A 21755-nucleotide genomic window follows, 5' to 3' on the forward strand; every position below is an offset into this window, starting at 1 on the left:
TAAATGTATAGATGAGCACTGTTGCGCGATTTTCTGCTGCAACCGACTATCCACAATCGTCTGGCTAGTATTTTTTTTATGAAATTCTGATTAGCTATAGGGCGCCGTAGAAATACAAATTTTACCAGTACATTTGAAGCGTCAAACTCTCGGTACTCGAAAGTAACAAATGTAGAGAATCGTGCTATTAGTTACAAACTAGACTCGATTAAATCAATCAGCCTCATGGCCGCAGTCTCAAACTACGTGATGCGTTAATGGATGACAATCGACAATCTAACCACGGCTCTACGTCTTACATCAATTACAAGATCGTATTGAATTCTATTCTATTGTTTTTATAATACACACGTAAGATTTCATAAATTCTGCTTCTTAATGATTAAGACAAAGATCTTATCTCGAATGTTAAAATACCAATTATTTTCACTTTTAGTTAATTAGTTTTAAGTAGTTTTAGCAAAAAATTCAATGGCTTCTATATTACTTAAAGATATTATTATGTATGTAGGCACATTCTTAACCGAGTTCTATTTTATTATAAAACAATGAGCCGTGATTGGAATCTATTTATTGTCATCCACGTCACTTGGCGTATATTTGTGTTGTAATAATCAACTGTTATGCATTTCTCTGTTGTCTAGTATATATTTACTTATGTATTTGTATGCAAACAATACGTCACAATATAATAAACAATTTATTGTTTTATTGGAATCTTGGATGTGAATGCCTTAGTTACCTATGGATCAATAAAATTTCACTCGAAAGTTTATTATTTTATCTTAATTGAATTTTTGTCTTTTTAGTTTGGGCTGCTAGAATCATTAAACGCAGTTGTTTATTTGTTAAGTCTAGAAGACAAATTGAACAATTTTGATGTAGTAAGACATACATCATAGTAATTAAAAATATTCATTAAGTAGTTACACAAAGTACAAACTTATTGCAATTAAGACCATCCTATGTATAAATCGATTGTTTCGCCTTCATCATTAATGCAAATTTACTAGTTCGATTACCAAATAATAAAACCATAACATCAAAATATTGAGTTTTGAAGCGTATCATCTTTGTTATTACATGTTTTAACAGTGACGCTACGCAAAGGTTTATATAACACGAGAAATGAAAGTAATACTAAACGACTGGTAAATTACGTACCGGAACTCGCGTAAAATAATGTAGTGGCCATTTTGCTTTATCTTTATGACTTTAGGGTGTTTATAAGTTGGAAGTTTGTTAACAAAATTTCTAGTAAAGTTAGTAGTTAGTAATAGTAGTATAACTGACTACTTTCGCTTTTGTAACGACTGTCAATTTAAAGCGCCGCAATAAATCTACAATGGATATCCAAAAGGGCTAAAAACTGACCTAAATTCAATAACAAGCTTGATTTCAATATAAAATATCAACGAAATCATACAGTTACCATTGTCACCGAAACTGCGAAACGATTAACTTCTAAATGCCATCATTACAGCAACACAAAGGCAGTTATGCACTGTTGACTGAAGGAAAATTATCACTATGCATTGTGACAATCTCTGTAATAGGTGAAAACAACTATTGTTCTTCTTTCCGTCGTTTTCATATATATAGAAATGGATGTATTAGTAACCGGACATTTGTATGTTGGATATTATACAGTAAATATGAGAGCTAATTTGATGATTATCGTGTTATGTTTCGGGTACGGTGCGTGTGAAAAGAACGCTAGTGGGCGAGGCGTCATGACTATGTCTTTCCCGAATATCAAGGGAAAGGTACCTGAATTCAAGGATCAAAGGTTCTGGTCTCCCAGCCAGAATAGTCCGAAGGAAACGCGATGTAAGTATTACGAAAATATCTTTAATTTCTTTTATACTATTTTATTCTTTAGCTAATTCTATGATTCAAATTGGTTCTCGCGGCTTTGCACTCATTATAATAAGTATAGGCTGTGTCATTTTAATGTGTGATTTATAGTTATGTACAAAAAAATATCGAACTCCGTTCAGTAATATTTTCCAGAAATGTAATTTACAAATATTCCCTACTTCCTCCCATTTTTTTACTACTAGTAGGTAATTATTATAATATTGAAATTACCTCCATTTTTCGATTTATAAAAGCTTTGGCGAATCATGAATTCTGTTTTCCCAACATTATGTAGACACATGATAACTTTACTTTGACTTAGATTACTAGCTAAAATAAGTGAATAACTGATTTGTTCTGCATAATTAATTCTAAGCTTCGCGACACATGCTTTCTACTTGAAAGCAAGTCTCTTAAACCTGCCGTCTAACGTCTTCCTTGGCAAATTAACATTTAGATGTAAAATTAGTAATGCAGGTTTATATTGTTTTGTTAGTCCAGTTATATGAATATAACAATTTTTAGAGAGGATCGTAAAATTTACCTATAATAATAGATATTTTCACTAACTTCTTACAAAACTCTCTCTCTCTCTCTCTCTCTCTCTCTCTCTCTCTCTCAACAATAATTATACATAGTGTTATCCGTTACTGAGTGACGGATAATGGACTAATGGACATCATCGCACAGCCGAAACTACTAAGCTTAGAAAGTTGAATGTAGTATGGAGATTTCTTTGTAAGCGTTCACGAATACTAATAAAAAATTACATTTGGAAATTATATATATCCCGAAGTGCATGATATTTCCAAATGTAACGCTAGTTTTACGATATATAAATTTCACTGGATTATTCACACACGGTTTTATTTCAAACTAAGCAGAGCTTGTATTATATTGTCAAAATAACTGATCAACATATTTATGTAGATAAATTAAGGGATACTCATGCTCAACGCACAAATATTTGGCTAAGATGGGTTTTGAGCCCACCACACGCGGCGAAATAGCCACATCAAACACTGTGCGAAACGTGCAGTTAAATTTCAATTCCTTCATATTCTGTTATTTACCGTCGTACAGTATCTGACAACCACTTTATTTCCTAGTTCTATCGCTGTTCACGGTGGTGACATTTCCTAACGGCGAGTGCGCGGGCGCATCCGGGGACAACGGTGTGTGCATGACGGCGCGCGAGTGTTCCAGTAGAGGAGGCTCCGCTAACGGCTATTGCGCTAATGGCTTCGGCCTATGTTGTGTTTGTAAGTATTAACCAATTCACATCTATATAAATCAAAAAGAACTGTCTACTTTTTAACAGTTGCATAAATTCGGATTAACAATGTTTATATAGGAATGATGGAATCCGAAATCTAACAGAAATGGGATCAACGAGATAAAAATGTATTATCTACCCAGGCGAAGCCGGGCCGCTAGTTTATTCTTTATAATAATTTTACCGTTTACGAGTCTCGGCGGTGATTTATAAACATGTTATAACACGGTAAGAAAATCAGGAAGTGTGTTTTACTTTACAAAAACATCAGCACTTAAGACAATCGACATTTACGCTACTTACTTAAACACAAATAGGAAAATAAAAAAAGGTAAACTTAATAATAAATCTATATTATAGAAATTCGTTATTTGCAGTTCGTTAGTCTCGCTAAAACTCGTGGACGGCTGGACCAATTTGATATAAGATATTATTATGTTAAAATGTAGAAATATTTAAAAAACGCTATCAATATCAAATAACCACTGTAGTTAAAAATAGTTCCGTTCGTTTGGATCGTAGATAGAGGAATAAAATTTACCCTGGAAATAGATATCTCAAATTACTTGCTATACGAGTAGGAGGTTGCATTGGAAATAAAGCCTTACCAGTAGTTTTGAACGGTTCAGTGATATTGGAAACGAAGCCATAATATAATAGTTCCAAACAGAAATAGAATATCTGTGAAGAGATAGCAGTTTTATAGTCCGACAACTTAGTAGAAAGCCTTGAGTGCAAGGTTCGCGACTGGCGGATGTCTAAGTTACCTGGATTATAACACGATATCGTTCGGTAAGACTTTTTGTCAGACTCTAACTTCTGACTACTGGTAATGACTGTCAAAGATCTTCGAAATCTTCAGTCAGGGCACACAATTTAACATGACTACTTGCCCCCTTGAAGGAACTCATAATATATAATATGGTCACCCTTTCACAGAACAATCTCGACAGTAGCTTAACCTCAAAAATCGATCCGCGCGGCTGTTTTTTATTAGGCCACGAGCGTAAAAAATATGAATTATAATATAAGGAAATCGCGCCTGCCAAGGCTTTCGCCGAAGTTGTCAAATCATAAGCACATTCAACGAACGGTATATTAATAGCAGAAAGCGTCGATTCGCAGATAATCCTGATCCACGTCTGATCGCTTGCTAATTAGCTTGTTTGCTGCACTACAAGCTTATTCCGAGAAGGGTTTCCAAGAATATCTTCCGTGGTATTGAATTTCAGGCGACGAGATAATGATGTTACGAATATGATATAACTAGCTCATTTCTGCGACTTCGCCTGCACGAATTAATTTCCCGGGATAAAAAGTATTATTTGTGTTAATCCAGTTTATAAGCTATCAGTGTACAACATTTCACTTAAATCCGTCTGGTGGTAATGTCGTGAAAGGGTAACAAACATACATATATCCATCCATCTATAATTACATACTTATGCATTCATAACATTCGTAGGATTCAAATTGAAACCTTGATAAGTTAAAAACATACATATCTAAAATCACGTTTGTGTACTCGAAGGAGTAGGCCGTAGAATATAAACGTTAATGTAAATACATCAACGTTTCGCCATGAACAATATTAGTCCCATGTTATATTCGAGCCTATTACCATATACGGTGCCTTAATTAAAAGGAGCAAAAGCAATTCGCCCGATTCGGGAATCGAACCCGAGAGATACCTCATGACCAGCAGTCGGATGCACTACCATCCACGCCATAGCGGCAATAATAAGGCATATGACGTAATGAATACATTTTTTTACAACTTATAAATTTATCAAAAAAACTTCAGTGTGCCAAAAATAAATTAGATTTTTTAATCATAGTATTAGATTTGGCATAGATGCTACTCGTTGAAAGCAAACTACATTTAATTGTCAAAAACAAGTGAATGTACTGTATTTCTTTATATTTGTAACCTCGTAGTTTATTCAGATGACCTATTTGGATGTTCCATTTCAGTTTCGAAAAGTAGTGCTTTCCATGCACCTTCATACAAATTTCATCAGTATTGACTCGTAATTTAAATATTTCTATCTACATAATCTTCTATTTAAGCCATCCAAAACTTATCCATAAACTGCAAGAAAATTATGCAGGTTAGTAATGACAATAAGGGCTATATTTGGTTCCACTTTTGCTGTATCCCGACGCAACTGAATCAGTATTTCGTCCTGGTGCATCAAGGGGATGTAGCTCAGTGGTAGAGCCGCTCGACTGAAAGGCTCGAGAGACCTCGGTTCGAATCCGAGCATCCCCACACTGTCAACAACACTGCAACAGCCATACTCACGCCTCTAAAGTGGGTATGGGTAACTGCAGTGTTGTTAACATTTTTGATTGTTTTTTTTAACTTTTGTCTCAGAACTACAAATAACTTTTTGTACATTTTGTAATATTTTTTATGGAATTATTTCAACGTATAATAGTAATAAAGTGATAAAACGTTACTTCCTCCAAAACTCGGCCGAAACATAACTTTATATAATACTTACACATTAAAATATTATATATTATAGCAAATATATATGTATAGTAGAGTGTAGAGTAAAACATCAGTTCAAATTTGAAAATAATTAATGTTTTAAATTCTACCCGAGTGCACGACATTGTCTATAGGAGATACAAATATAAATAATCACAGTTTGTGAATAAATTCAAAATATCAGACATGCTATGAATTACTTTGACTAAAGTCGGCATGTAATGGGAAATACCGATCAACATCACAGACCGCATTGAACGCGGAAAGTCTCCATGTTTTATAAAACTAGCCGACCTGCGAAGATTTACTTGCTTTTCGAATTTCGATAAAAGCATTTACAGCTTTTAGTTTCCTAAACAAAACTTGGTCCTTAAACATATTAGGTCGAGGAAAAAGTTCTTTCGCATTATAGTACATAATAATATGTATGAACTTGGAATAAAATCTCTTTGGCTGCAAGGATCACAAATGAGTACACGGCTCATTAGATTTCTTTCAGTGAGCTCGTGTGGTACCCAAATATCGAGCATTTTTGTGTAGAGAAAAGATTTTATAACAAGTTCATACATACTATAATGCGAAAAGACTTTTTCCCCGACCTAATATGTTTAATTTTAAGCCTTCAACTATCCCATGGAAAAATAAATGAAAATCGATTCCCTAGTTTAACCGTATAGCGTAACAAACAGAGACTTTATCATTGATATTCGTATGGGCTGTAACCGCATATTATCGGTTTCGGTAAAATAAAACAATTGGATTTTAAACTCAAACAAGATTGCCGTAATTATTTTATTGGTAACAATCTGACAAATAAGTACGCTCTCATTTTTGACCGGAGTGTTTATTAAAAGCTCATTTACCTGTCTGACAATGTGGAAATTATTTCAATTTTGCTCATAGGTATTCGGTATGGAATAATTAAAATTCCGTGGTCGGTTCTTCGGGAGTTGTTTCTATCAGTTTTTAATGAGGGTGGGGGGCTTAATAACATACTGTTAAAAATTTCCATACGATCCGTAGATATGTGTAGTTGATAATGTAATACTCGTAATTGTGCATCTTCGCTCGCTTGTATGCCGTATGCATATAATTATTTGATTTTTATTTAATCTTTGTTATTTCGAATCTTCATCTATTTTACTGCTTTTAATTAAAAAATCAGTGGTAGCCGTACAAGCGTAACAAACAGACTTTTGCATTTATAATTAATGTAACCCATATACTTGATAAATTTATATGTCTAAAGTAGACATGAGGAACTTGTTATTAAAACAATCAGAGTTATAATTTCCAAGAAGTAATTTTAGGAATAAACTAAATATCATGTTTTTATTCAGCAACTGTTAAACTGTGTTAAGAATTCAATAAATGTGAATATATTCTTAGCAGTTTAGGTATTCACGTAAATTACCTAAAACCTAACAGCCAATATGGTATGCAAGTAATTCACATAACACCTAGACTAGAATTATACGTCATCATATATATTATCTTTCACATGTCATACCTACGATATAACCATGTACTTCTCTTCCAGTTATTATATCCTGTGACAGCACCACGTCTGAGAACGGTACATACTTCGTGAACAACGGCTATCCTTCACAGTACGACGGCACCGGCTCCTGCGAGCTCACCGTCATGAAGTCTCACCCCGATGTCTGTCAGATCAGGTAATATAAAAGCAAGAATGATGCTACATCAAGCTTATAAACGACTAGCTGACCCGCGCAACTTCGCTTGCGTCACATAAGAGAGAACGGGTCAAAATTTTTCCCGTTTTGTGACATTTTTTATTGCTACTCTGCTCCTTTTGGTTGTAGCGTGATGATATATAGCTTATAGCCTTCCTCAATAAATGGGCTATCTAACATTGAACGAATTTTTCAAATCGGACCAGTAGCTCCTGAGGTTAGCGCGTTCAAACAAACAAACAAACTCTTCAGCTTTATAATATTGGTATAGATACTCAAGAGTCTTATGTAACGTATATAAGCTTACTTTTAAATTAGCAGTATCCGAAATCTTAAAGGTTGTGACGTTCTGGCTTTGGAAGTGCTGGAATTTCTGTTCAACTATGTTTTTTTATCTAAAAACTTGCACTTTGTAAATTTGAATTAAAGTTTATAAATAACTTAACCGAACGTCTTTGAGAAAGAGTAGAAAAGACCAAAAAAGTGTGCCTCGGTGGAATTTAATTTCTTATTTATAACGCACAAAGAAAGTAGAGTATAGTCAGTAGACATATTGCAAATACACAACGTAATGTTTTTCCCTTCATTCAATATATTTTTCATTTGATACGAAAACCTTTATATTTGCAGTATGTGTCTTTGAAAGCTTGTTAGACATAGAAAGTTACCTTGAAGTTGCCAACCAATTAGAAGAAGAAGTAAAAAGGCACATCAAATAAATAGAGTCCTCTACAACATCAAACTATCTTCGTTCTATTGAGAGTTTGTAATTGAAAGGCTTGCATTGGAAAAATATTTGGTTTGATGTTTCTAATGGTTGAACAAATGTTGCGTTGCTCTAAAAGGAAAAGCATAACGCCGGTTGTAAAAGTAGTACGGTTTGCTTAAGTCGCATAATAATATGACATATACGTATTTGAAACAAAGTGACAGCATTGTATGAAAGTTATTGTGGAAATTTCATTTAATACGCTAACCGATACTTGTTCAAGTGTTTGAACCGGGGCTTGTTCTTATAAAACATACGCTTACAAAATGAAGAGAAACTATTTTCAGATTGAGTTTTCACTAGTAATGTAGGCAGATACTTTACCCACAGGTATAATGAAATTATAACCCTAACTTAATATTAACCTGGGTTTCCTTGGTTTGACTAAGTTTACTCAAGCCGGCAAAATGCTTGCTTGCGCTCTTAAATATTATTAGATAGTAATCATGCAACGGGAAAGTTTAAAAGTTTCGTGCACTCGCTTGACTTGAAGTAATTTTTCATTCCTGTGTGCATCAAACTTTGTAAACTAACCCTCTTATTCATAAAAATATTTGAAGTTATGAAAGGCTTATATAAAGTTTTGTTTCTTTCACTCCTTAGCGAAATGAAAAAGAGAAAACATATTATAGTAGCCTTTTAATTAAAAAAGGTTTATAGTGTGTTTATAAATAAAAGGATTAATCTAAAGGAAGTAAGTAACATCAAACATGACTGTTTTGCTGTACTTTGATTTGGTACTTATTAACAGATTGGATTTCAACCGATTCTCAATCGCCGGTCCGGAGACAACGAACCACGTGTGCAATCAGGATCAGTTCATAGTATCCGGGGGTAACCCGATACCTACCATCTGTGGAGTCAACCAGGGCGGCCACAGTAAGTTAACTATTATACAGGTATTTAGAAAATTTCAAATGTCAGATTTCCAGTGGTAAAAAAAGTTTAAAATTTTTATAAAGGTAAATTATATACATTAATTAAAGGTAGAGTTAACATTTTTGAACCTCTCTGTATTTTATCTTGGGTATTCGTACCATATGGCGGTGGTCAGCGTTCTCTACACTTTCTGTACACTTTGCCCTATTCTTAATATCGTCTTCCTCAACCTCACATGCCTTCATGTCTCGCCGCAACATTTATGTCCACGTGGTTTTGATTTTGAGCCTATATTGTTCAAATAATAGTTTAACGTGAACTAAGTTTTAATAAATGCATGAGTAATATCGAAATGCAAACTTTACGACTAAGACATAAAAACGAAAATGGAATGTACTCATTATACATAAAGATTACCATTAGATAATAGTCATGCAATACAGTTTTTTTAAAGTTATGACGAAATATGATCATAAATCGATTGGACATGCAAGACCATGACCTTATTATCACCCCTTGTATTTGCCACAACACAAATGCACCCTACCTAAATCACGAGGAGATATAAATAAACTTCTGTAACGAACACTGTCTAATGTCGGCTTAAATCAAAGTGATGAATAATTGAGATTTTTCAAAAGCGATATTATTTGACGATTTTTCCTAGTGACATATCTCTTTACAAAGAGTATTTCAAACATTCGGCAATAATGCAAGTATGAGACCAGAGCCAGCGAGACATTTTTGATATTTTTCAGTCGTATCTAGGAGGCAAGCAAGCGCGCCTAACTTGACACTTTAATGGCCGAATACTCAAATGACGCTGAATTTTAAGCAGCCTCTTAGTCTCCTGTTGTTACTGTTTCTTTGCAGTTACTGTTTCTTAATACTTAAGCATTACTTAAAATTTACTGTCTTTTGAGTATTTGGCAACAATAGTAATAATAATTTTTGCTCTAAGTAAGTTTCCTTTAAATATTCTAAATTACTAAAAAATAGAAACAAGAGGTCCTTAAGCTATATAATTCTGTAAAATAAATAAACAATACGAAGTAGAGCGTTAAAAAGGAACATTTCGTGCAAAATGATGAACAGCTAATGTTTCTTCACACTCATGTTTGTTGAAAAATCACTACCTTTCCCAAATGTACGAAATATTTGAAAGGAATTGCACTGCATTGAATTCACGGTACGTTTCCGAAGTGAATTCTGTAAGACATTTTGTAAAGACTTGAATGGGCGTGCTTGATTTCTTCACGATATGAGGTGAGAAAAGAATGTTGTTTGACCAGGAAATTTAATTTAGGAAATGACTACCAGTCTGCAGACAATAGTCAGTAATTGAATATAGTTCTGTAGGTTCTTGGCAAATTCACTGCACTAATTACTTAAAAGATAATGTATATCATTGTAATATAGCCTATTTCTATCTGTAGTCGAATGAATCTAACGTTGATACGTCTAGTAGCATAAATAACGTGTCTAAGCTATGGGAATCCTAAGAAGTGATGAATATCGTAAACAATTTTCTAATCTATTGCTGGGATAGATAGAATGTTCTATAAAAAATATTCAATATCATTTAGCGTGAATCAGTCAGTAATATCAAAGTCGGAATTAATTCAATTGGCCATCCAGCCAGCCATTATCTAAAATCATGAAATCTAACACTGAGATACATAAGAATTGAGCCCTTTTTTAAATTGTATATTTTAATAATTATTTTATTCTGTAGTGTACATCGACGCGGGTATAGGAATGACGAACCCTGTAAAGTTGACCTTCGTCACCAGCGGGAACACCTTCGAGAGGTTGTGGAAGGTCAAGGTCACGCAGATCCCCTGCAGCACCATTTATAGAGGTAAGGCGTAACAAGAAAAATAACGTTTTTGTATAATATAGCGATTGTGAGTATATTTAATAGTTTTGTAATGTATTGTGCGTTACTACGTATCAAACGCACCAACGTAATTGAGGGCTTACTATGGTTCCTGAAAATGAAACTACCTGAAATATTGGAGGTACACAGAGCGAACTGATATTGCTCGCTCTGTGTACATAGACTGACTTACATTTTATAAGAGATATGAAACAAAAGGAATTTCAACGAATATTCGTTAATTGTTTGTAAGCTTTGCCACAAAAATTTTCACAAGAATAAAGTTGTCAAACAAAGACAAAATCGACCTTTGCAATAGAATAGAAGTTACTTTATTATCATTAATCTCTGAACAAAAGCAATTACAACTATGGAAAGTATGCAAACAAAAAAATATAAAATACTACAAACAATTCAATGAACCGTGTATTTCCTTCAATCCTGTTTTCCAACAATTTAATCATCGCTAATGTAAAATAAAGAAGGCTCAGTACACTTCATTTTAAATCCTATGCTTCTGTGTTGAATATTTTATTAATAGAATGAAAAGTATAGAGAGTGGGAGCACAAAGGCCAGTCTTCCTTGTATTTCTAAGCTGATCTTATACTGCCCAGGAGGCATCTTAAGGTATATTTTTAAAAGGACAATAAACAATGTATTCTTTGTGTAGTAGAAAACAAGCTTATCTCTCAGAAGGATCTGCTTTCCATTGTGTGGTTTGTAGTACTTAGGCTTTAGTATTGTGGTGTTTGAGATCAACACCATATGGTGCATTGTGCATCACGTGCAATTTTGTATTGGTCTAGAATGATAGATGTTTTCATATATCAAAGCTATAATATGTCATTTCCGCGCGGTAAAAGATCTGTGCGTTAAGTAATCCTTGGTACCTACGGTAAGGAAATTGGAGATAGTCTTTTGTTCGTCGTATTCTATTTGTCCTTTATTTAATAAAAAATGCGAGAGTGTTTATTTTCTACTTGCCTGGTAACCAAATTGCAGGCTTTGCTTACATATATCACGCCTGTTTTACTTAAAATTGTTAGCATTACCATTACCATTAAGCCACGATAGTCCCATATCATAAGCCAAGGCATTTACCGGGCACGATACAAAATTTCGCCTGATGTAGAATAAATAGTAGAATAATATAATACATACGGGTCTTAATATCCTTGCACATATATATTCGTTTAAAACTAAAGTCGTATTATTTTTCGACCAGCTGACGAGGGTTGCCTCCAGTACTTCACGGGGGTATCAGGACAGATTCGCTCCTTCAACTACGACCCGTCATCGGGACTGCAGCTCAGCAACCAAGACTACGGGATCTGTGTCCGAATGGAGAAGAACTTCTGTGGGATACAATACACATCTTGTACAGATACAGGTAAGATTCTACACATCACTTCATAACCGCCCAATACATAATGCTTCTTTGCAATTCTACGCCTAACAAATATTTGCGTTATCCACTATAGTCCAGCATTTTTAAAATCTTACGAGTATGTGTAACGCTAGCGGCCGACGGATATACAAAAAAATCATAATTGAGAAAATTATTGACTCGCAAGACATTGCAGCTGACAGTGGCCTGTTATTTTCTTTTTTTTAAAAGGCAACGACCGCAATTAGCTTTGCTCTTGTCTCGTGGAGACTTTTACAAATTACGGACACAAAGTACAACCAGACTCGAAACAACTATTTGTGAATCGCACAAATAATTACTCCGTGTGGCATCGAACCCACGACCTGCCGGCGCAACGGTAGTGGCGTGGCGACCACACTAGTATTGTAATATCAGTGGACCAGAATGTTTTAAAATAAGAAAATCGATATTGTGAGTCGGACAGGGGGCAGTCTAGTCGCGCCTACAATACAGCATCCCCTCTCAACTGTCCAGTGTCACAGCAAACTACAGAATTATTTTGAACCAATGACTACTTATCTAACCTAGATTTTATTTCGAGATACAACCTTTACGTAGGTTTGAATTGGACGACCCGTTTATTACATGACTCATTTCAGTTCTACATTTTCCTTGAAAAAGCCATTATTATATGTGATAACTTAGTAAATCGGAGTAGTAAAAAACTTCAAAACTATACTCTGGAAACCGTCTGGTAAATGTTTTCTTAGTAAAAACAGTAGAAATTAATTGATATCAATGTTGAATTTATCGCGGTGAAACAGCCATATTCGACTAAAAGCGTTTTTTTTAATTGCGTCTATTTAGGAGACACACTTGTGTCATCTTATTAGCTTCTATTTTATCCTGATCAAATATTGGACAAGCTCCTTAACCAAAACTGACCGGGCACACTAAAGAAGTCTTGATTAAAACTTTAGCAATAAATCGATCAAGTGATGTAAAATCTGGGGGCACGGAAGTGCCCCCGCAAGTCGAGCAAAAAAAAAAGCGGCACGGCCGTAACATCCTTTTCTCGAAGCAATTCGGGCTATTTTTGACACCCCTATAATTTCGTTGTGGATAAAACAAGAAGCCTGGATTTTCAGCAACTAATCAGTCATTGTATAAATACGGTATATTTAAAATTTCAGTCAATTTGAACCAGTAGTTTAAGAATGACAACTTGTTAAAATTTTGAATTTTGTCACTCACTGATTCACTGACTCACTGACTCACCGATCATCAAAAGTCTAAGGTACTTCTAGCAGACTTAGAAGCTTAAAATTTAGAATACAAATAGGGTTCAGTGTCTTAATCATGGGAAAAATCTAATATTTTCTAATTTCGGTCCAGTTTTCTAAATACACCAACTGCAACAATAACTTTGTAATCTCATATAAATGTATAAGATTACAAGGTTACATTTGCAGTTAATGAATTATTATTACTGTAGAAAATAAAATAAATAGGTGTAAATAGGTACATACTATATGAGGCATAACGGGAGGGGGTATAGGGTGGGTAAGGGTGTTTAGCCCATGAAACTGAACAACATTCCCATAGGAAAATATGTTGAACTAGCTGACCCGCGCAACTTCGCTTGCGTAACCTAAGAGAATGGGTCAAAATTTTCCCCGTTTTTGTAACATTTTTCGTTGCTACTCCGCTCCTAATGACTGTAGCGTGATGTTATAGCCTATAGCCTTCCTCGATAAATGGGCTATCAAACACTGAAATATTTTTTCAAATCGGACCAGTAGTTCCTGAGATTAGCGCGTTCAAACAAACAAACAAACAAACTCTTCCGCTTTATTATATTAGTATAGATTATGAAAAAATAACGTCTTTCCATACAAATTGGACTTATGTTCGCTCTACAAAAAGAAGTGAGATGCCATCAAAAACATTCTGTAAAAACCTCAAGTCTCGCCGTAAAAAGTTGTGAGATCTATATAATACCAAGTCGATTAATCTATTTAGTCTCTACTTAAAGGACCTTCTGTCTTAAGTTATTACGTATGTTATTATCATGCCAATTTAAAAAAAAATACCTTTAAAACAAATAGATCGACTTGGTCATCGCAAGAAAACACAAATTCGCCATTAACATTTCAGGAGCATTATCACACTGTGTAGTGTGATACATACTACTAATCAAATCATGCGATGGCCAGGTCGGTCTATTTGTTATAAAGGTTTTTTTTTTAAATAGCAAATTAGCTCAGTTCCTTTAAGTATTAAGTCTGCTGTGTGAGTTACGAACAGTTCTATCTACATCTATCCAACATGTAGATAGAAAAATTGTCCCGTTGTAAATCAAAGGTAAAAGGTTTATAATCCTGCGTTTTATACCTTTGAGTCTCAAACACCAGACACAAAGGAACAAAATACAAACGTCTGGTCAGAGCTTACAACATGAACACGTATCCGTTACCTGAAACGCAGACGAGCAGACGATCATTTTCTCACCCTATATATACTTTTATAATAATAATACAAAATTTATGTGCTTGTTTGTCTGTCTGCTTGTTAGTTTGTTTGAACGCACTGATTTCAGGAACTACTGGTTCGAATTGAAATATTTTTTTCAATTTATGAGAAAGGCTATACAGGCTATATTCCATCACGCTCTATTGGCTTTGATAAGAGAAAAATGGGTCAAAATTTCCCCGTTTTTGTAACATTTCTTACTGGTACTCTGCTCCTATTAGTTGTAGAATGGTGATATTATATAACTCATAGCCTTCCTCGATAATTGGACTATCTAACACTGAAGAATTTTTCAAATCAGTCTAGTAGTTCTTGAGATTAGCGTGTTCAAACAAACAAACTCTTCCGCTTTATAATATTATTATAGTATAGATATAACATCACGCTATATACGCAGGCTTATGGGAGTGGAGCTGAAAACTAAAGTCCACGCAGACAAAGTTGCGGGCGGCCGCCATGTTTTATAACAATAGACAATTAGAGACAATCTCGAGGTTTAACTTTCACTAATAGCGAGATGTTTTGTTAATTGGCAAATGTATGCTTTGGCTATGTAAGCTGAGAGCCTCGGAACTCGAGTTACCGCCTAATTGAGTTGAAATTGTACTGTTAACTTTTGAATTAAGAGTTGTAGCTCGGTTGTTATATTCATGTTTGTAACGTTGAATAACGGAGTAGAACATTGTAGGTATTGTATCTAATTTAATTATTTTGCAAAGTAAAACATACTGTAGCTCGATTCTCTACTACTATCGACTACCGACAACCGACCTGTCATCGAGAAATTTTGTATGAAAATCTGATCAGCCCCTCTGACGGGTGTCGTAGGAAACATTTTGGCAGTACATTCTAAATTTCGATAGCTAGCCGGTTGTCGGCAGTCGATAGTGGTAGAGAGTCGAGGTACTGCTTAACATTTACACAGGTTGATATATTCAAATAAATCGTAAAGAAAAAGTAAAAACTGGTATCAAAAGTATCAAAAATCATCTCAGACTTTTGATAGTTCTACACTACATACAAGTTTGTGCCCTTTTTTTAAATATTCATTTTCTATAAAAAAAAAACAGAGTCGTCAGTAAAACGACATGTAAGATGTTCTGTAGTAAAAAGATTGCCATTTTTCCAATAAAATACATTACTTTAAAAAGAACACCTTTGATATTACACATTACTTTTGTCAAATGTTAAGAGTACGAAACGTTTTTACTTGTCAGTGTTGAGAAATATATAACAATATAAAAGCATCCATTAGTTCCATTTGCCTTTGGTTTTAAATACGTATTTTGGTTTCGTTCTTTGTTTTTCGTCTGCTTATTTTAACCATTAACCAATCATGATTTTATGTTGAAATAGTAGTAACTTTACCACGTGTGTCGTAAGTTTAAAACCCTGTTTAAGACACATATTATATTATCATTATCGTAATGTAATTGATTAATTATTTATTTGTTTATAAAGAGTATGTATTTAGAAATATGCCAGTGTAATTGGTAAATTGTTATTAGTTGCTTGATTATATTGGCATTGTGCTAAGTTCAAAATCAGAGTCTGTGTGTGAGCTGTACAAAGATATTTTTTAATTCCACACTCGCACGTTTTACAAAGGAATGAGTTATCGAATTGCATACAAATGTTTTGACGCATGGCATCTTAATAACCTTAGCCAACATTAGCGTTACTTATAGGGTATTTCAGAAAGAGTGTACTAATTTAATATTAGTATCTGGATACCTGGAAATTATACAGCTGCAAAGTATAGTTCGCATTTATAAAACACGGCTTTGCCAAATTTTCAAATTTATATTATTTTATTTTTTCCAGTAAACAACCGTTCAAGATCTTTCACACTAAGCGGCAATAGCAACACTCCCGTGAACTCCATGATTGGCTCAGGAGCTGGACCCAACAATTGCGCCAACGACTGGCTTCTGGTACCATGTGCGACCAACGTTGGCCGCATACAGCCAGCACAGGCGCTGTGTACTGACAGGATATGTGGCGGCACCTTCTCAGCAGATTTGTCCATGCAGTCTTCAGCAGTTTTGAGTGAGTTTTCATACTAATTAAGTAAAGGTATGATATGCCACTGCCGTATAGAGGTCTCTGATTCGAATGGATCGGGCCAAAAGCTATTTTTTTGAGTTTCCGTTGCTAAGAATTTCTCAGAGATTTTCCGCAAACAGGAAGTTGAGGTCTTAGACCCTTGTGCCTCGTAAAACAAAAAGCCGTCGGCCCTGCGACTGACATCTCTCTGGTCGTGTCGGCTCAGCCGACATATTAAATTATGGACCTGTAGGACTAATGGGCTATAATAGTAAAGAAATAAGAGTGTATCAGTGCATTGTGCACACTTCAAACAATGTCCAGCACAGTTGGCTGGTTTTTATGAAAACGGCCGTCGTAGCCGAATATCGGCCAGGAGGATATAAAGCTAAAAGTTAAAGCCCCGATCGATACTTAAGTAAATATTTTAGTAAGTTGAACATGTTAGCTTTTAAAGTTTAGCATCAAACTTCGCTAAGGTAGAGCAAAGTTGATTTACTTACTTAATGTTAAAATTTGGTTAATCTTTAAGTTACTCGCCTCAGAATATAATTCTGGCTAGTAAAGATCTAATTTTAATAAAAAAAAATATGCCTTCTTTTTTTAAGAGTAGTCCTCAAATAACAGAATAAGTTCCGTGTTGTAATTGAACTCGCGGCCCCCACCACCCAGGTGATTTTAAAATAAGGCTTTACATTTTTAGGCTCAATATTTTCCGCTATACAGTTCCCGTTAGTTAGAAAGGAACGGATTATGTATCTCAACTCCTACCTGTGTAAAAGCCCCGCCCCTCATGCAATGCACTGTGTCACACAGTGCATCTAGTTGGAATGCATCGCGTTCTGTGTCGTACTGTGTCTCAGGTGCATTTTGCGCAATGTGAAATGTAGATGGCGTTACCAGTACTTTCATTGAAATAGTCGTTTTCAAACGTTATCGGAAAAGATAGAAGTTACTTTTAACATTTAGCACAGTTATCTAATAATAAGGCAGTGATTATGGGATCATGAGAAACAATAAAGTCGAATCCAAAATGGAGAATAAATCATTTTTGTAAATTTCTGATCACCTGAAAAAAATGAACTCAACCTGCTGACTCCGTAAAAAATACAATTTTATATGGCGTTGTCAAAAATATTCTTGATTAATCCTCCTTACTACCAATGGTGGATTTTTTAAATATTATAAAACCGTTCTATTCTAAACTTCAAGTTCCTACCGAAAGTTTTCTTACCTTCATATAGACACTCAACCATTGAACACAAGTTCAACTACTTAACAAAGTACCTAATTAAATAAAGTCGTCCAATTTTTCTCTAAAATGTCTCATCTTTTCATAGCTGATGAGAAAGTCGTGAGATTAGACATTAATAAGTTGCCCCGATCCCAGACTAGTCTCAAAGGGATTCACTTCAATACTCAAGACTTAATTAAAAGTTAAACTGGTTACCACTCGCTTCCCGATCAACAGTTGGGGACTTATTGTGTTCTATTTCGATAATGATACAAATGTCTGTCTTAAAATTATGAATATATCCTCGCATTATTGTGATATGGTGATAATAATGATTATTTAACTTGGTAATGGTTAAAAAACAATACTTGTATAACAAAACTTTTTAACCGACTTCAAAAAATGAGGAGTTTCTCTATTCGACCTGGATTTATTGAATGTTAATTTATTTGGAATAATATATCTGCAACTGTCTGACCTGAGCTCCGAATTTTCTTTGTTTGTCTTTCCATGAATACCTTTCAGGCCTGGGGCTTTACAGATCGACCCGTTCTAGAGTTTTACGCCACGTTTTCAGTTTCATATTATAAAAGTAATAATGGAGACTTCATGAGAATGTAATATAAAAGTTTTCAATCCCAGTGAGTCATGACAAAAAATTGCATATTTTTTTTACTTGGCCAATATTTATTCAAAACCAAAACGAAATCAAAACAATCATGCAAAATGTATTTTTATTGGTTTGTTCGCACAAAAAAAAACAACCCTCGATATAAAACAAAAACAATAAAACATTGTCCCATAACGTGACAAACATTGCAAACTAAACAAAAGCATGGAAAACCATGAAAATATTTTCCTGTTTTTGAACAATAAATCCGCACTTGCATTTTGAATGTACGTATAACATTGAATTTTTAAAACTAGTGCCTAAAAATCGCGGGTGTTGGGAGTACAATAGAGACAGGTGAGCTCCCGTCATCATTGTTGTGAACTGAACCGAATCAGACGGTTCATAATATCCTAGAATGCGATTAAAAGCCTTCACGGTCTACCACTTGTGTTATGAAAAATATTAGTGAAGGATGTCTACACACAGTACATGGGATATGTAGTAAAGAACACAGGTATAATATCAATAATGAATAAAACAGGTAAAACATTTTCGTCAAGTGCTGTACTTTACTTTAAATTAATAGGTGGATAAAATAATACTAGCCACCACATTTTGGGCTAATAACTCGAATATTACGCATGTAAGTAGGTTTAAACCACTAGACTAGAATTGAATTATCCAAATAAATCATTCCAAATTGGATCTAGAGCACTCATCCTAGTTAATATTATTCAATATCGGATATGTAAAGTGAAGTACCAACAGTTTTGTGGTTAATAACTATCGATGCGGTCAAAACTCAACCGGTTTTATAACTAATTTAACGAGCAAAATGTGAATTGCAATATATTCACGGCTCTACAAAATTCATACATGGAGTACAAGTTAAATAAAGCGCTCATCGGTCCGTAGCACTGCGGTCTGTCTACGCCTCTACGCCGTAGCAATAACCAACAATGTAGCCGATTGCTACGAAAGTAAAGAGAACGTTCGAACATCGATGTTTTCGCAAACATTCAATTCAAAGTTTTGTTCTGCAATGTAATGTTAATTTTTGAAACAGGTTGATTTCCGTGAAAGTTGTGTGCATCGTAATTATTTGAAAATGTATGAAAGCTTTGCACGCAATTCGAAATTTTTGATGACTACGACTTTACAAACTTCTTGCGATGGTTTTTTCTTTCTGTATCTTTTATACAATTGTAAATATTTTCTTTTTGTTAATTAGTCATATTTTAGTTAAAAATGTTATATAATAAAAGATATGTTAAAAAAATGTATTTCATAATTCTAATTGTATTTCTTTCGCAGGCACTGTGAAGCCGTTCCGCTTGTATTTCCACACGGACAACGTGGAGGCTCCCGTCGATGTAGACAACAGAGGCTTCTGCCTCAACTACGTGCAGCAACCATGTACCAATAACGTCGCTTAGAAAATTAAGATATACTTTAAGAAACAGAAGTATTATTTAGCTATCTTAAGACGATGCTACATCAAAAGTAACTAGAGTAATTTCCAAAGAGACGTGGAACAATTACCAAATTCGCTGTTGTATTTATTTGTACACCAACTACTATCTAAAAAAACGACAATTCAAGTTTTACTTTACTGTTTGGATATATTTTGCCTACATTTTCAGTGGCATTAATTCATCGATTTCCACAGTTTACATTCAGATGGACACGATAAAAAGTTAAATCGTAGTGCATGTCAATAAAGGTAATGATAAGTTATAATTTTTATTAGTTTACAAATGAGTAGCGATAGCTATATCTAAAGGTGGGTCTACGGTAGAGGAACCGAGCGAGAGAGGGGCACAAGCCGTGCATTATTTTTTTTTATCAGGGAGACTTGTGTATTTTAGTTGACAACCGTATATAGTGGCCAACAATGGCCTTGGTTGCAACTATATACGGTATTCTATACATAGTTTTTTTCCTGAAATGATGTTGGGTAATGGCTCATATAAAAGCTGCAATGTACTGTACAGTGGCTATTAAATTGAAGTACATTAGTTGTCAACTGAGATACACAATTAGGCTCGTAGCAGACTTAAAAAGACTGATTTACGACCCCCGAACAAGCGCGTTTCTAAAAGCAATTTGTGCTCGGCTGTTATAGCGTAGACCTATTTTTAGATAAAACTCTATTATTCTATAGTAATAGCATAAAATGTAATCCTTAAGAAATTATATTCATATTTAATCCATTCTATCATAAAGAGGATGACAAAAATATTTGCTTCGCGTAAATTTACATGATTACATTGAAGGTTTTTACCTATAGAAATACTGAAAAGAACTATACCCCGACAAAGATAATTTAAATATTTTTTATAACATTTGCCATAATTTTCCTTGTAATATCTATCAATCAATTTGATGTACGTTTGAATGTATTAATAAATGTGTTGAATTAGTTTATGTAGTTATAATACGTAGATAGCGTTGGTTTGATTGTGTTCATAAGTAATAATGGGATTTTGTAATTTCATATGAAAATAAAGAAACAAACAAAAAGGTTTTCGTTTCATTGTCAATTAAATTTTATAAAAAACGAAGGAACGAACGCACGAGGAAGAATAATTATTAAAACCGCCAAAAAATCTCATTTGTTCTATAGCCCCTTAAATATTTTTTGTTTTCTATTTTAAGTAGCAAAAAGACACACCATCTGTGAATATTGCAACTGTCTAACTAACACGGTTCTTGACAGACAGCGAAGCCTCAGTAATAGGTCCCTTAAAAAAGTCCCTTTCTTGAGCTTTTGGGCACGGGACCCTAAAAATGAAATACAAAAGGTAAAGACAATTGAGTGAAGAAACAAAACTGAAAATTCGAAATAGGTGCTAGATTTGGGTCAGCAGAATCATATACTTAGGTACACACAACGCCGACATAATGTGAAAACTTCGATAACTTGCTATATTTACTATACTTACAGAAAACCAGCCACAAAATTAGTATTGAGGATACAAGTCAATGTTTAGCATGTAATGTACTCGTAGACCAGAGGTCCAAATTTACTTTTAACCTATTCAAGTTTTCATATGGTATGATATAGTTATCCTGTTTTATTCTATCACTAGTACGGAGTAAA

General features: G+C 34.4%; 1 protein-coding gene and 1 non-coding gene across 2 annotated transcripts; both read left to right on the forward strand.

Moving 5' to 3' along the window:
* Positions 1-1589: 1589 nt before the first annotated feature.
* On the forward strand, positions 1590-21156 carry LOC142986453 (uncharacterized). The gene is made up of 8 exons (XM_076134966.1): positions 1590-1830; positions 2970-3122; positions 7174-7309; positions 8851-8978; positions 10714-10839; positions 12084-12248; positions 16584-16808; positions 19967-21156. Exons 1-8 carry the CDS (start codon positions 1605-1607, stop codon positions 20086-20088), a joined length of 1281 nt encoding a protein of 426 aa, XP_075991081.1. The 5' UTR covers positions 1590-1604; the 3' UTR covers positions 20089-21156.
* Positions 5335-5408, forward strand: TRNAF-GAA (transfer RNA phenylalanine (anticodon GAA)). Its single transcript has one exon. It is a non-coding gene; the product is annotated as a tRNA-Phe (tRNA).
* Positions 21157-21755: the final 599 nt, after the last annotated feature.

The sequence above is a fragment of the Anticarsia gemmatalis genome, chromosome Z (genome assembly GCF_050436995.1).
Source record: "Anticarsia gemmatalis isolate Benzon Research Colony breed Stoneville strain chromosome Z, ilAntGemm2 primary, whole genome shotgun sequence".
Classification (NCBI taxonomy): Eukaryota; Metazoa; Arthropoda; class Insecta; order Lepidoptera; family Erebidae; genus Anticarsia; species Anticarsia gemmatalis.